Genomic DNA, 14,893 nt, shown 5'->3' on the forward strand with positions numbered 1-14,893 from the left:
TGACAACGGCGTTAGTCCCGCCCGTGGCTCTGATTGGTTAATCGTTAGTCCCCCCCCCCCCACCCCCCCGGTGCTCATTGGACCGATCATTTTTCAACCGGGACAAAACCGCTGTTTCATGTCACGATGCCAGACCAGAATCAGTCGACTCGGTGGAGGGGGCGGAGTCAAAGGATTCTGCCTGTACTACAATGTAAGTCTACATTCAACCTGTCTCTCTCTCTCTCTCTCTCTCTCTCTCTCTCTCTCTCTCTCTCTCTCTCTCTCTCTCTCTCTCTCCTGTAAAGGCCTTCATACACAATCTGCCCGTCTTTCTGTCTCTCCGTTCTGCACAGACTTGCATTGACAAGGTTCCAGGGTCAGTAATAAGCAGAGGATCGGGGGGGGGGGGGGAAATGTCCTTGAAAGTTAATATCAAGCCTGAGAAATCAAAAACAAGAGGGCAAGGAAATGCTAGTGTTTATTTGCGAATATGCAATACAAATTATTTCGTAGTTGAATAAAATTGCTCCCCCCGAAAACGACTAAAATGCCCCTAAAAATCAGAACCACAGATCGATCAGTGGGAAAAAAAATGATAAAAAAAATGAATAATTTCTTACCCTGTCTGCCTGCTTCCTGTACCGGCCTGCAACAGCCTGTCTGTCTCTCTGTCTGTCTGCTCTGCGTTCGCCTCTTCCTCTTCTTCTTCTTCTTCTTCTTCTTCTTCTTCTCTCGCTACTTTAGTCATTCATGAAAATTGCCAGAGCAAGATGTGTCGGGACGGAGGGAGGGAAGGAGGGAAGGAGGGAGGGAAGGAGGGAAGACAAAATGTTCCCTCATTATCCCTCATTCATTATTCTTTCATCCCGTATCCCCTCTCCTCCTCCTTCCCCCCACTCCCTCCCTTCCTCCGCCTTCCCTCAAACTCCCATTTTCTCTCTTTTTCTCTCTCTCTCTCTCTCTCTCTTCCCCCCCGTCGTTTATCCCACCATTCCTCTTCCCTGGCTTCTATTTCTCCCTCTCTCTCTCCCTACTCTCTCTCTTTCTCTCCTTCTTGTTTCCTCTCTGTCTTTCGCTGCAGGTTTTTTAGGGAGGAGAGAGGAGGAAGAGTGGTGAGTTACCATGGCAACAGCTAGCTGGCTGCTAGCTACCTGTTCGCCGGTTTACAGAGCGAGAGAGAGAGAGGGAGGGAGAGAGACAGAGAGAGAGAGAGCGACAGAGAGAAGGAGAGAGAGAGAGATGGAGTGAATGAGAAGTGGAGGGACGAGTGACTCGGCATCACGGTAACAAGCTGGGTGGGATAAGGTTTTATATACCTCTCTCTCTCTCTCTCTCTCATTTCTTTCCAACTGTTACTCCATCCTCTCTCTCCCTTCCTCTCTCTCTCTCCACCCCTCCCTCTCTTTCTTCCTCTCTTTCTTCTTCTCTCTGTCCCTCTCTCTGAAGGAAGTGAATACCCACTTTATACCCACCTAGTACAACGCCACAGGCATGCATCATTATACCTGACCTTCTACTCCTGAACACAGCGGGAGGGTGAGAGAGGTAGAGAGAGAGGTAGGGAGAGAGAGAGAGAGAGGCAGAGAGAGACCGGGAGGGGAGAGAGAGGGAGAGAGAGAGAGAGGGATGATGGATCGGCAAATATTGCGATAATAGAGTGAGAGAAAACCGAGGCAGCTGTATGAGAAAGAGAGAGAAAGAGAGAGACAGAGGGGGAGAAAGAGAGAGAGAGAAAGGAGAGAGTGAGAGAGAGAGAGAGAGAGAGTGAGAGAGAGAGATTCAACTATAGATGGATGTGCGCGAGAAGGAGGGGAGAGGCACCCAGTGACGAAGCAGTTGCTATGCCAAAAACCAGGAGGACCACACACACACACACACACACACACACACACACACACACACGGACACACTCTCATTCACACACACACAAAGTAAACAAGGAGGCTTGGTTGAGAGGAGTGGAAGCAGGAGTGTCAGAACGATGTTGCTAAGGATGACCACAGCATACTAACAGCGCTGACAGAACCAACACACACACACACACACACGTACACACACACACACACACACACACACACACAAGACGCACACAAGCAAGGCCGACTGCCAGAGATGGGCGAGGGTGATACCGAACGTGATCAAATGAGAAAATGTTCTCCACATAAGATCTTTGCTCCGCAGTGTTTTCACCCTTAAAGCTCAAACTATAGTGTCGGGTGGGAATGTGTGTGTGTGTGTGTGTGTGTGTGTGTGTGTGTGTGTGTGTGCGTCAAAGTACTGCACACCTACATAATCCTCTGGAACCATAACCAGTGAGTTAAGCCTTCTGCGTGCTGTTCGATATTCGAACGAGGGAAACTACATTCAGCCAGCAAAAAAACACTATCAACACTTTCCTACTGTCATATTTAGTTGCACACACACTCTTCCAGCTGATATTGAGTTGCACACACTCCACCAACCAACCAGGGGTGAAGACAGAATAGAAGAGAAAAAAAACGGTAAGTAAAAGCAGTCAAAAAACGAACAAATCCCTGCATTTTTTGTCTTTTTTACACTCCTTCTTTAACGCGTCTCCTCCCCTCTTTCATGACTAAAGTGGATTTAATAGGTGGAATCAGTCAATAAGCTTTCACCCAGATCCCCCCTCCCCCCCCCCCCCTTCTCATGGGAGCACGCCTAGGGAAAAACACCCACCACATTTGCAAATGTCTCTGCAACCTTTTCTCAAAAATGGTTTGAAAAAAAAAATGTGAATCTCTTGAGGGAGAAGATGAGATGTGGTGGTGGTTTTTTTGTCACAGTACAAAGGGGGAAAAGTGAGCGTAGGAACGGGATGAGTGTGTGTGTGTGTGTGTGTGTGTGTGTGTGTGTGTGTGTGTGTGTGGATACGTGCTAACTAGTTGCCAACACTGTAAAAAAAAAAAGTAGAAAGGCATCCGGGACTTCCCCATTCTGCATTTTACATTTAAGGAAATTTAGCTGATGTGACTTAATGTTGAGCGCAGCAGTGAAATGCAAAAACACATGACACACTTGTTAAGTTATTCTATCTTGTATCCAGACTTATTTTTTGTGAGATCATCTTTATATGTTTACAGAAAATTCAACAAATTTGGCTTTTTTTTCCAGGAGAATCTAACTTGTTTCAGGACATTTACTTGGCAAAAGTGAAATTATTGCCTTGGAGAAAGTTTCTTGTTTCCAGATTTTCTTCATTGTTTTATGCTGATTTCTTGAAAGAAGTCATATTGGCATGAATCAAGTGAAATTTACAGAAACCAGCAAGATTATCTGCCAGTGCAGTGAGAGAATTTGACTAAAAAATATCACGAAATGAGCTTGATAGATCAACAGATGAATACAATGGCAGGAGTTTGGATATCTGGCTGAATAGTAGTGTGATGGTAAAGGAGGCATGGACTAAAAAAGTGATTTTACTTTTAAATTCTTCTTTCCCAGGAATGTAATAACCACATTTTTTAGTTGCTTAACCTTAACTATGGTTTTACGTGCTTAAACCTAAACCTAGCCTTTACCAAAGTTGTTCTACCCACCTAAATGTAACCGTTAGCTAACCTTTCCATGTGACAAACTGGTGAAAATGTGTCCACAAAACATTTCATTAAAAATTTTGTTGCGACTGTTGGGAGTGCAGGAGTCAGAGCCACAGCGTCCCGACAATAAACACAACAAAATATTCCTGGAAGACAACAGAATGAAGATATAAAATAGTAAAAAACAAAACAAAAAAAACAAGACAAATAAGAAAGGATTTTTCTTCTTTACAGCGCTCACATTATCGAGTCTCATGGGGACAATTTTTTTTTGGCGGCGGAGTGCTGCTTATTTCTGATTGCAGGGAGCCGGCGAAATGAAAGTTACGGCGATGAACACAAGCGAGCGAGTCGTGTTTGATGTGCTCCTGCTCTTCTTTTCGTGCCTTGATGGATCGCGTCTCCCTGCGACTCACTTTTGATGCTTTTGGGGGGGAAACGCAGCGGGGGAGACCGGCTTCTGCACACCGACACACACTCAGACGGAAAAGATAGAAAGTCTGTGTGTGAAAGTCACCTGTGCTTTTTTTTCTACTACCTCTTCTTCTACTACTACGGAGCAATGTTTACAGTGAGTCAAAGGCAAATTATACTGATTCGACCTTACACACACACACACACACACACACGCACACACAAATACAATCATATTGTGTATTCTCACTCTAGGAAAAGCAATTCCCATGAGACAGCTGAGCATGATACAAAATATTACTGAAGGAAAAATATGTTTTGACAGCTGATTTATGCTCTGAGATGTAAAGTGTGTATGGGAAAGTCTGATAATGAGCTAAAAAAACAAATTATACCAGTGTTTTGGTTTAACCATACAGCCTGACTATGGCCCAAATGACCATCACAGCAGTTGGTTGAAGATCGCACTCTGTGTATTCTCATGCCAACCAGCCCAGCTGTATAATAGTTGCTAAAACACCCATTCATTTTCAATAGCATACTATGGAACCCCATTTCCGCCAGTGTGATGAAACAAAACGGTCCTGTACGTCATTATCATGAGAAACTTTCTCAAAATAATGACTTAGTATCTCAAAATAATGAGAAACCTTCTCAATATTTTGACTTAGGCCTACCATCAGGAAGTCACATGCACTAGCTATCTTTCTGTCATTATTTTGAGATACTAAGTCATTATTTTGAGAAAGTTTCTCATTATTTTGAGATACAAAGTCATTATTTTGAGAAAGTTTCTCATTATTTTGAGATACTAAGTCATTATTTTGAGAAAGTTTCTCATTATAATGTTATTATAAATATATATTTTTTTTAATCACACTGGCAGAAATGGGCTTCTATAGAATCCATAATCCATCTAATGTTGGATTATTCGGCGGTGAAGTTTCATTTTGTGGCCATAAATCCTAATAAAACCTGAGTATCGCTTGAAGGCAATTGGCAATGGCCAGTTACCAACAAGCATGACCAACACTGCTATTTCACTTTTATTTTTTCACTTTTCGCTATCACTTTTCCTCCTGACAGCTCACTACAGTTAGACAAGATCCAGCCCCATTCATATTCACTCACTGCACTGCAAAAAAATTATGAAGTTGCCAAGTGTTTTTAACTTATTTCCAGACCTATCAAGCTTATTTTGTGATATTTTTTAGTCAAATTATATCACTGCACTGGCAGATAATCTTGCTGGTTTCAGTAAATTTCACTTGATTCATGCCAATATGACTTATATCAAGAAATCATCATAAAACAATGAAGAAAATATTTCTCCAAGACAATTTCACTTTTACCAAGTAAGCGTCCTGAAACAAGTTACATTCTCCTGGAAAAGGCCTATCTTAAAACAAGCTTGATATTTCTGGATACAAGATAAAATAACTTAACAAGTCTGTCAGTTTTTGCAGTGTGGTCATGCGATCACGTTTGAATTTCACGGTTCGGGAGACTGGCAGCTCTGATGAGGCAGCTTCAGCATATGAGCATCGAGCACTATGACCATTTTGTGGGCCGGACGCCAGCAGTCTGTGTTTACATGCACCCATAATGCAAATAAAGCAACTCTCTGCTCCTGTGATGCTCAGGACCAGTCTGGTGTAGGCGATGACGGATTCATGAATTCACTGAGACAGTTGTGCCAGTCCTCAGACTTCTGAGGCTGGATCCAGGAAACATGTTTTGCATTGGTTTTGTGCCATTTGCGTATTCCCACACACTCTGGAGGCCACGTTACCACGAGTCACAAGTCAAGTCAAGTCTCAAATCTTGAGGCACAAGTTTCAAGTCAAGTCCCAAGTGTAAATGCAGAACTCCAAGTCAAGTCCATGTCATTAATGTCAAGTCTCAAGTCTAAATGTAAAACACCAAGTCAAGTCAGAACAAATCAAGAGTCCAGTATCAATTTAATATCTTAAAGAAAACTAAATATCTAGGACTTTTCAATGCAATATGGTTTTAATAGGATAAAAACTTGGTAAGAGCATCATGAGTTTGATTTCTATAATCAGTTTCAACTTCAATAAATTCAATCATTCCATACAAATTCAGAAAACAGAATTTAAATTCAGTCGTCTGCCGGAACAAATCTCATCACTTTCAATCTGAGTCATTTACACAAACACAAGATCTCAAGTCAAGACTTTAGAAACCTTTTCAAGTCGTCAAAGTACAAGTCAAAGTCGAGTCATGAGTCACCAGAACCCAAGTCAAGTCAAGCCTCAAGTCTTCTCTTCATGCATCGAGTCAAGTTTCAAGCAACTAAAATTGTGACTTGAGTCTAAGTCATGTGACTCAAGTCTCCTACTCTGGTACCTCCGCTACCTTCCAAGGTAGCGGAGGTACCAGCCTTGGTCATCCTGGATATCTTGGGTTCAAATCCGACCTGGGACCGTTGCAGTCTAGTCTCAAGCAACTAAAATTGTGACTCGAGTCCAAGTCATGTGACTCAAGTCTCCACCTGTGACTCAAGTCTCCACCTCTGGTACCTTCGCTACCTTGGAAGGTAGCGGAAGGTAGCGGAGGTACCAGCCTTGGATATCCTGGATATCCTGGGTTCAAATCCGACCTGGGACCGTTGCATGTCATCCCTCTCTTTCTTCTACTCTTTCCTGTATTTTTCTACTGTGATCTATCCAATAGAGGCAAAAGGCCCCCCAAAAAAATCTTCCTCAAAACCTCATAATCAGCCTCAAAAAGCATCAACGCCCATCTGTCGGTGTGTCTTTTCCGTACCTGTGACGTCCAGCGGTATGAGGTGCGCCGGCGTGCGTCTCCCCAGGTGCCAGCGGGGTTTCTCCGCGACGGGCGGTCCGGTGCCGGTGGTGGCGGTGCTGCTGCTGCTGTTGTTGCTGCTCCAGGCCACCGGGGGGCGGTCCGAGCCGCAGGGGGACGGCGACGGGGAGGAAGACGGGTCGGTCACCGCCCTCAGCCCAAACACGGAGGAGGAGGTCTCATCCTCGTAGAGCTGCTTGGACGCCGGCTGGAGGAGGGAAAGGGGGAGAACGACTGCGTTAGACGTGGTGGTCGAGGGGGGGTTCGGAGAGAGCGTCCTGTAGCGCAAAAGGTCAAAGGTTTAATTCCCTGTGTCCAGATCCCACTGAAGCCCTTACAGATAAGAGTGTCTAACAGCTTCTGCTAAATGGAACGTAAATGTAAATGAAGATAAACGCTACTAGAACAGTGTCGGGATTGACGAAAAGCCTTAAAAGTGAAACAGGTTTGATGAGTGAGAAACGCTTTGCATCGCAGAAAATCAAATAAAAAGAGCGTGAATGGGTTCCAGTTGGGAACAAGATGGACAGAAATTCATATTCCAATCTGGTAAATTTTCTCCTTGCTTCTAAATTACAGACTTATTGTCTTCAAAATGTCATAGTTTCACAAAGTGTTGTGCAACAGTTGTGTGAATTAATGAGAAAAGCCATCCAGAATTTACGTTGTTCCTAATTAGGTTTTCCGTTAGTGACGTCTGTCATCGTGTTTAAATTATCTCTGGTTTTGCCACATCCAGAACTTTCGACTTCTTCGGGAAGTTTGACTTTCCGCTTGATGCCCGAGCCATTTTTGAAATTAGACGATGGGTTTCTAATGGGTGTCACCGGCTCGCCCCCTCAGAGTAACAAAATAAACCCTCAAACTCGATTAACAAAGCAAAAATCAATTCAACCCAAAAACTTGGAAGAGAGGAGAGACGGGGAGGTCGTCCACAGCCCTTCAACTGGGGGGGGGGGTTATCCTCTTTAAGCTGTTTTAATGCCAGTGAGAAGACGGAGAGAGAGGATGCAGATGAGACGAGAGGAGTGGAAGAGAGGGAGAGGGGTAGAAAGAGAATAGAAAGGGGAAAAACAGGTAAATAAAACCAGTCAACAAAAGAAGAGCAGAGTAGAATATCTCATCTTCTGGTTGGAGTTGTGCTGCATCGGATGGAGGAAGAGAAAGGCGGGAGAGAAGTGGCAGAAACAGGATAGGAAAGATAAATATCAGCTACAATCAAATCAAAGACGGATGAGCTTTTTAATGGTTGCAGGCAAGAGGAAGGCACACGAGAGCAGCGGAAGAAGGGGAAGTTAGGAGAAAAGGCGGAAAGAAGAGAGAAAAGTGTGTTTAGCCCGAGAGGTAAAGAGGCTTAAATTAACAGCGGAGACATTGTTGGTTCAATCCCAGTTCCCTCCCAGTCTCCACAAACAAAGGCGGGTGGCTGGTGTTGGATCTAAAGTGTCCGTCCTCACTGCCAAAGTGCCCTGAAGCAAGGCACCAAACCCCAAAACCCTGCACTCTATCTTCTCTGATGTAATGCACACACAGCAGGGTTGAGGTCAACTCATGAATGAACTCATCAGTTCCATTTCAATACCGAGGAATTGGAATTTGAAAAAAAACCTGCAGGAAAAAAATAATTAGAACTGAATTGGAATTTTAGGACGTTGAATTTAATTCAATGAAATTCTGTGAAATTCATTAAATTATTGGAAAACATTGAAAAGGTTTTTGGGGTTTTTCTTACCACATATCTGAGATTGCACCTCGTGTTATATATTATCAATACTGAATATCATAAAATGTAAAAGGGACCTTTCAGCCGGTGTTTGATGCAGCCTGAGGAAGTTGCCCAGCCAAGCCTGTATCTGTGTTCATTTATTGCTTTGAAGTGCTTAGAATTTTTCAGCACTATTTGTAGCAAATTAAGCTTTTTCTTTTGTGCATTATACAGTTTCCCACCTTTTCTATTTTAGGTAGTTGATGCAGAACATGTAATCGTAATACATACATTACGATTGATGATGTATTTGTTGAACTTGTCTTTTATTACCTCCACCAAGGAGGTTATGTTTTCGGTGCCGTTTGTTTGTCTGTCTGTTAGCAGGATTATGGAAAAAACGACTGGCTCGATTTTCATGAAACTTCGTGGAATGGTGTAGCATGGGCCAAGGAACGGAACGGATCCGGATTCGACTCACGAACAAGCAATAATAGCACGAACCTTGGCGGAGGTCTGCGCTCTCCGAGTGCCCTTCTGGTTTGATTCATAATGTTTGAGTTATAATGTTCAGCAAGTCGAGACAAACTCTCCTAAAAGTGGAATTTAATGGAGTTCAATTCTGTTTCCAATTCAATTCACATTCTGTTTCCTTACAGCTGGGTCACATTCACATACCTCTAATTCCAACTCTAGGAGCTGAATTGGAATTTACCGTTCATTCTCAATTCAATTCATGAATGGCCCCCGACCCTGCTATCTGCTGTAGGATACGGAGGATTACGCAGAAATACATATTCCAGTTACCTTGTGGGAACTGGCCAAATTCAGAAAGCCACATGAAATGATCCCAAAGAGGAAGAGGAAGAAAAACCGCCTCGTCTCCAGCAGAGCGGTTCGGCAGCCGGCTGGAGGAGCGGTGCGTCATTAGGCTGGAAGCACACGGTCACCTCGCAAAGCACAAACCCATCGCGCTGCCATAACGACGGCTTGGGGAAACGGCCTGAGTCTGGGGTGACGCACATGTGTGGATATTCTTCAACACAGCGTGGCATAAGAACAAATCACAACACGCAACAAGTACTATCCGTCCTGAAAATTCACCGCTGCATCCTCTCGTACCTTCAAAACTCTCTGTTCCCTCTCCTGTGCGTCTGTGTGAACGATCCTGTCATCCTTCTGTTTCATAACACTGACGTAGTGGAGATATTTCCATCGGGAAGAAGTAAACTCTTTTGGCATTTGTAAGCCTGCTTGGTGCGAGAGAGGATAATGACTAATTATGATAATCAGAGAGTGGGAGAGAGAGATATCGTTTTTGGATAATTCAACTTCAAATCTGTTATTTAAAGGCATGATAACAAGAGTAAAATTGTATTTTGTCAGGACAAAACTGATTAGTAGCTGTAATAGTATTAGTGAAATTGAAATGGTGATTTGTTAAACTTCTTGGAAAGGTAATAACGCTTCTGTATTGTGTTACTGAGTGATGCTCTAACACCCAACACTGGTTGAAAATACTCCTTTCTCTCGGTTTTCTTACTGTCTCAACAGAGAACAAGGCAACACTGAACATGTCGTCCCCCAAAGATGATGCAATCGCCCTCACAGCCACTCAGTAACAAATATCTACTATCTAACTGAACTGTAATTGTAGCGCAATTACAGGTCAATCAGTATCATTTTGAAAATGACAAATACAGCGGTGAGATGCATCATTCCCCCAAAGTTTTGTCATAATCTGATCGGTGGTGTCTGAGATGTATGATGCATGTGATGCCAACAAACAGATGATGTAGCGCCCCCTTTAGACCAACCAGTGTAGTGATGTTGAACTTTGGTAGTACCTTGGGTTGTGTCTCTTCCTCCACGATAAAACCCCAAAATCAGTGATTCTGTTATCTGTTGCTCCGGTAGAGGAGATTGGAGAATTGTGTTTTTTTTTTCTTATTTTCCATTCACTGCCATTGTATGGAGGAACAGTCTGAAAATCACACTTTTAACCACAATTCAGCAACATGACTATTTTTGTTTAACATATATATATTCAGAATCTGCTTTGTTCATGTTTGTTTATGTGCTAGAAGTGTGATTTTCAGACTGTTCCTCCAAACAATGGCAGTTAATGGAAAGAAAGAAAAAAAAAACGCAATTCTCCAATTTTCTCTACTGTAGCAACAGATCACAGAATCACTGATTTTGGGGTTTATCATGGAGGAAGATGCATATTTATTTTTTCCATTGCTTGTATCTTAGTTTATTAATTTTGTCTACTTGTTTTAAGTGTGTTTTGGGAAGGATTTGTATGGTGTTATTTGGTGATTTCTGCTGTTCAGTGTAAGCACCATGTTGGTATGAATCTGCATCTGATTCTATAGGTTGTTCCAAAATTTGATTGTTCTCTTTTGGCATTTAATTCAGAGGGGAACTGGCCAAGCTCAGCCCTGCATGCAGGATCTGGGCAGTTCATATGGACTTTGAGTATATTTTTTACAGAACTCTAAAGTTCACTTTTTCCAATTGGGCACAACCCAAGGTACTACCAGAGTTCAACATCACTGTAAAGCCTGATCAGAGGTATCTGAGAACAAATGAACGAACGAGTGATGAAGCGCCCCCTGGTGGGCCAATCAATATTATATTGAAAATGTCAAAGTGGTGAGATGCATCATTCCCCCCACCGCGGAGATATTGTGTGTGACAAACGGTCGAACGAACAAATGAATGAATGGAAGGAGGACAAAAACACTAAAGGAGAGCGGGCTGCCCTCTGTCCTTTAAAAAAAGAGAGAGTTGTCCCAGCTAGTAGAGGGAGAGAGACCAACGTTAGGCGTCTGCTGCACTAAGCTGTTTAGCCGCTGCCGAGAGGAAAGTAGACAGCGGTGAATTAGTTTAGAAAGAAAACAGAGGACGAGAGGGAAAACGGTGGAGGAGAGAGAGAGAGAGAGAGAGAGAATAAGGTCGGAGAGAGAGAAGCAGAGGAGAAAGGGATGAAGAGAAGGAGTGGAGTGTGTTAAGAGAGAGTTTACTAGGAATGTGAAGTCTGGTCTCTGCCTGCTGAGGGAGCGGAGGGAAAAGATAAGTGAGGCGGACACATTGGGTTTGTTTCAGTGTGTGTGTGTGAGTGTGTGTGTGTGTGTGTGTGTGTGTGTGTGTGTGTGTGTGTATGTTTAAGACCAAGATGAAGTCTGTTCTCTTGCTCTCTCTTTTTGTTGAGACTTATACTCAACAATGAGAGGTGGACACATGTGTGTGTGTGTGTGTGTGTGTGTGTGTCTGGTCTCTTGCTGTTGAGGAAGACATACGATCAAATAAGATACATGGAAATGTGTGTGTGTGTGTGTGTGTGTGTGTGTGTGTGTGTTTACCGGCAAGATGCAGTTTGGTCTCTAACTGAAATAATGAACTATGAGAGGTATATGTGTGTGTGTGTGTGTGTGTGTGTGTGTGTGTGTGTGTGTGTGTGTGTGAAATTGGATGTGTGTGTGTGTGTGTTTACCAGCAAGATGAAGTCTGGCCTCGTGCTTTTAAGTCTCAAAATCGTATATGAAAGGTGTGTGTGTGTGTGTATGTGTGTGTGTATGCATGTGTGTGTGTGTGTGTACCTGTGTGTCTGTTTACCAGCGAGATGACATTTGGTCTCTTGCTGTTGAGGGAGCCTTATGATCGAATAAGATAGGAGTAAACAAGTGCATGCATGCCTGTGTGTGTGTGTGTGTGTGTGTGTGTGTATGTGTGTGTGTGTGTGTGTTTACCAGGAAGATGAAGTCAGGTCTCTTGTTGTTGAGGGAGACGGGCGATCGGCTGAGAGAGGTGGACGTGTCGTCTGAACTCTGCGAGGACGGATGCCGGAAAGTCTGACCGGTCAACTTGGTGTCGTACAACTGCTCCTCAAAGTCTGCACACGCACACACACACACACACACACACACACACACACACACACACACACACACCGATAAACAAGCACCCAAACAAAGACAGAAGAAAGTAAGCCTCTAAGTTTGCCTCAACTTTCTGCAGCACCAAAATGACAGCACACACAGGCACACACACACACACAGCTGCAAAACTACACTGACACACACCACACACACACACTCACACACACACACACAACCCAAAGTCACGCACCACATATCCTATTTGCATGGCCGAAAGCAGAGATCTAGTATATCTGCCTCTTTGCATCGCCCTGCGGTTTCCCTTCTTCGACTCCTGGTGCGACTTCTGCTGAAAAAAACAAAAAACCCCTTAAAGGACTCCTTAAGTTTGTTTTTAATCCCCTCGTGTGCTCCGGCGCTATCTCTCCTTTCATTCACTCCTTCTCTTCCCTCTCTTCTTTCTCCCTTTCCCTCTCTCTCTCTCTCTCTTCTCCCTCTCTCTCTCTCTCCCTGTCTTCGACTCTCGGTCTCACTCCTCTCTATATCTGACTGTTTCTCTCTCTCTCTCTCTCTCTCTCTGGCAGCATAGAGGACTCTCCCTCAGGCCATTGTAAACAGATTCCTAAACCCCCCCCCCCCTCTCTCTACACACACACACACACACACACACTCCCCCTTACAACCCCTTAGCCATTCCTTTACCCCAAAACACACTCCCCGCCCCCTCCCCGCTCTCCACTCATCCCTAAAGCCCCCTGTCTTTTACATTCCCTCCAACCTGACCCAACACACACACACGCACACACACACACACACCAAAACCCCCCCACACACACACACACACACACACACACACACACACTCCAGCACCATCCTGCAGACAGTTTTAAGTGGAACAGTAGCGGCAGTGGGGTATAGAGTACCGGGGGCTGAACTTGCTCCCTGGGACAATATGGATTCCTTCCTGGTGGAGTATGGTTGCCTAGCGACACAAGGGGGCGGGTGACAATGGAACATGTCAACAACACCCGGCTGAGCCGATCCCCCTCCAGCCAGGTTGGCTTGGAGAGAGGAGGGGTCAGTGGTAACGTTTCTGAGCTCTACTGGGAGCTATAAATTAACAACTTTACCAGATAGCAGAATTTAAAGGTGCTATGAGCAAACCTGCCAACATTAGGCTGTGAAAAAGAGGGACATTTTCTCACTAATGGATATACATTGTCTATTGTCGGGGAGGGGTAATCAAAATCTGCCTTTAACAACTATTTTCTGGTGCGTTTTGTACATTTATTGTACATTATTGTACAATATACTTGCATTTGTGACCTCTCACAGAGATTAATAGCCTATGTAATCCAATATAGGAATAACAGAATGAAATGCAGTATGAAATGTAAAAAAAAGCACTTAAAATATCAAATAGGACCCTACCAAAGTAGTTTGTTTGTTTACCATGGTAGTGTCCATTTCCATTTTCCAGTAACTAAGAAAAAAATCTGTTTCTATACCAGATAAGCAAGCATTCAGTCAGTGTCGATATTTCTAGATTATGTCACTTGGTTTATACAAAATAGCTAGTAAATAGCTAGTACATCTACAAGTTTGCTGATGTGACTCGCGGTTAGAAAGGGGAAGGTCTCGCACCAAGTGGACTGACATTTGGAAGCGTATTTCTTCTTCTTGGGACCTGTTTCATCCATTTTCAGCCGCAAACTGAGCGGAGAAAGGGTTAAAAATAGGGAGACTCGTGTGAAAATCAGGAGTGTTGGCAGGTATGTATGAGTAGCATTTTACCATCAATAAATCATTACCACATTCATTTTGAGAAAAAAGGTAGAATTACAAACAAATGAGACCATCATCGAGAAGATTTTTACAGCGTGCCAGTCGGTGGGATTTTGGAGGGAAATCTGCTGGATCGCTTTACGGCACAAAACAGGAAGAGGTTCTGTTCTTCCAGAGCAAACGGAGCTAAAGCTGAAAGAGTTTGTGGCAGCAGATGGTGGAAGGAGGGAAAGGAAGATGGAGAAAAATCACTTCCAACATGTTGATCCTCTTCAGTAAAGCGAAAGAGAAAACTTTTGACCGAAGAAGCAGCGATCCTCTTTGTTACGGAAGCAACGGGGTTTGTGGGAAATGCGGTCTTACTTTTGAAAAAGTATGAGATAGAGGCGACCAAGCATCTCGAACAATGGTCTCATCTGTTCAACAAAATATCACAGTTAATTTGACAATGATATATTGATGTTTAAAAATGATACACACAGCAGCTTTAAATACAGTAGATAACTGAGAAAATGAGAAGGACCTTCAGTGATTACGAATTTCCACCTTCACCATAAAGTGTAAAATAAATATGCGTGCAGCTATGAAGGAGTCTCACTGCACTTTTGTTTGGGAAATTCAGGCTTTGCCCTCTTCACAGTCATCAGAAGTTTTGTGTTACAATATGCTGATTTCTTTAACATTTGTGAAAGAATAGTCTACAGTATTGATGCAGAATAAATGCATGAAGGTAAATG

The 14,893-nt window shown here is 43.5% G+C and overlaps 1 protein-coding gene across 1 annotated transcript in view; it reads right to left on the reverse strand.

The window, feature by feature from the left end:
* Positions 1–14,893, reverse strand: part of nhsl2 (NHS-like 2) — a gene marked incomplete at its 5' end in the record, with an annotated part of 50,346 nt that overhangs the window by 14,925 nt on the left and 20,528 nt on the right. Inside the window, 2 exons of the mRNA XM_071526507.1 lie at positions 6,744–6,990; positions 12,243–12,385. Coding sequence (XP_071382608.1) covers positions 6,744–6,990; positions 12,243–12,385 — 390 coding nt within the window. The remainder of the gene's footprint in view (positions 1–6,743; positions 6,991–12,242; positions 12,386–14,893) is intronic.

Source organism: Centroberyx affinis, unplaced genomic scaffold (genome assembly GCF_046629955.1).
Source record: "Centroberyx affinis isolate AG114_WGS23_722 - 3 ecotype Tasmania unplaced genomic scaffold, CSIRO-AGI_Caff_v1 ptg001416l_1, whole genome shotgun sequence".
Lineage (NCBI taxonomy): Eukaryota > Metazoa > Chordata > Actinopteri > Beryciformes > Berycidae > Centroberyx > Centroberyx affinis.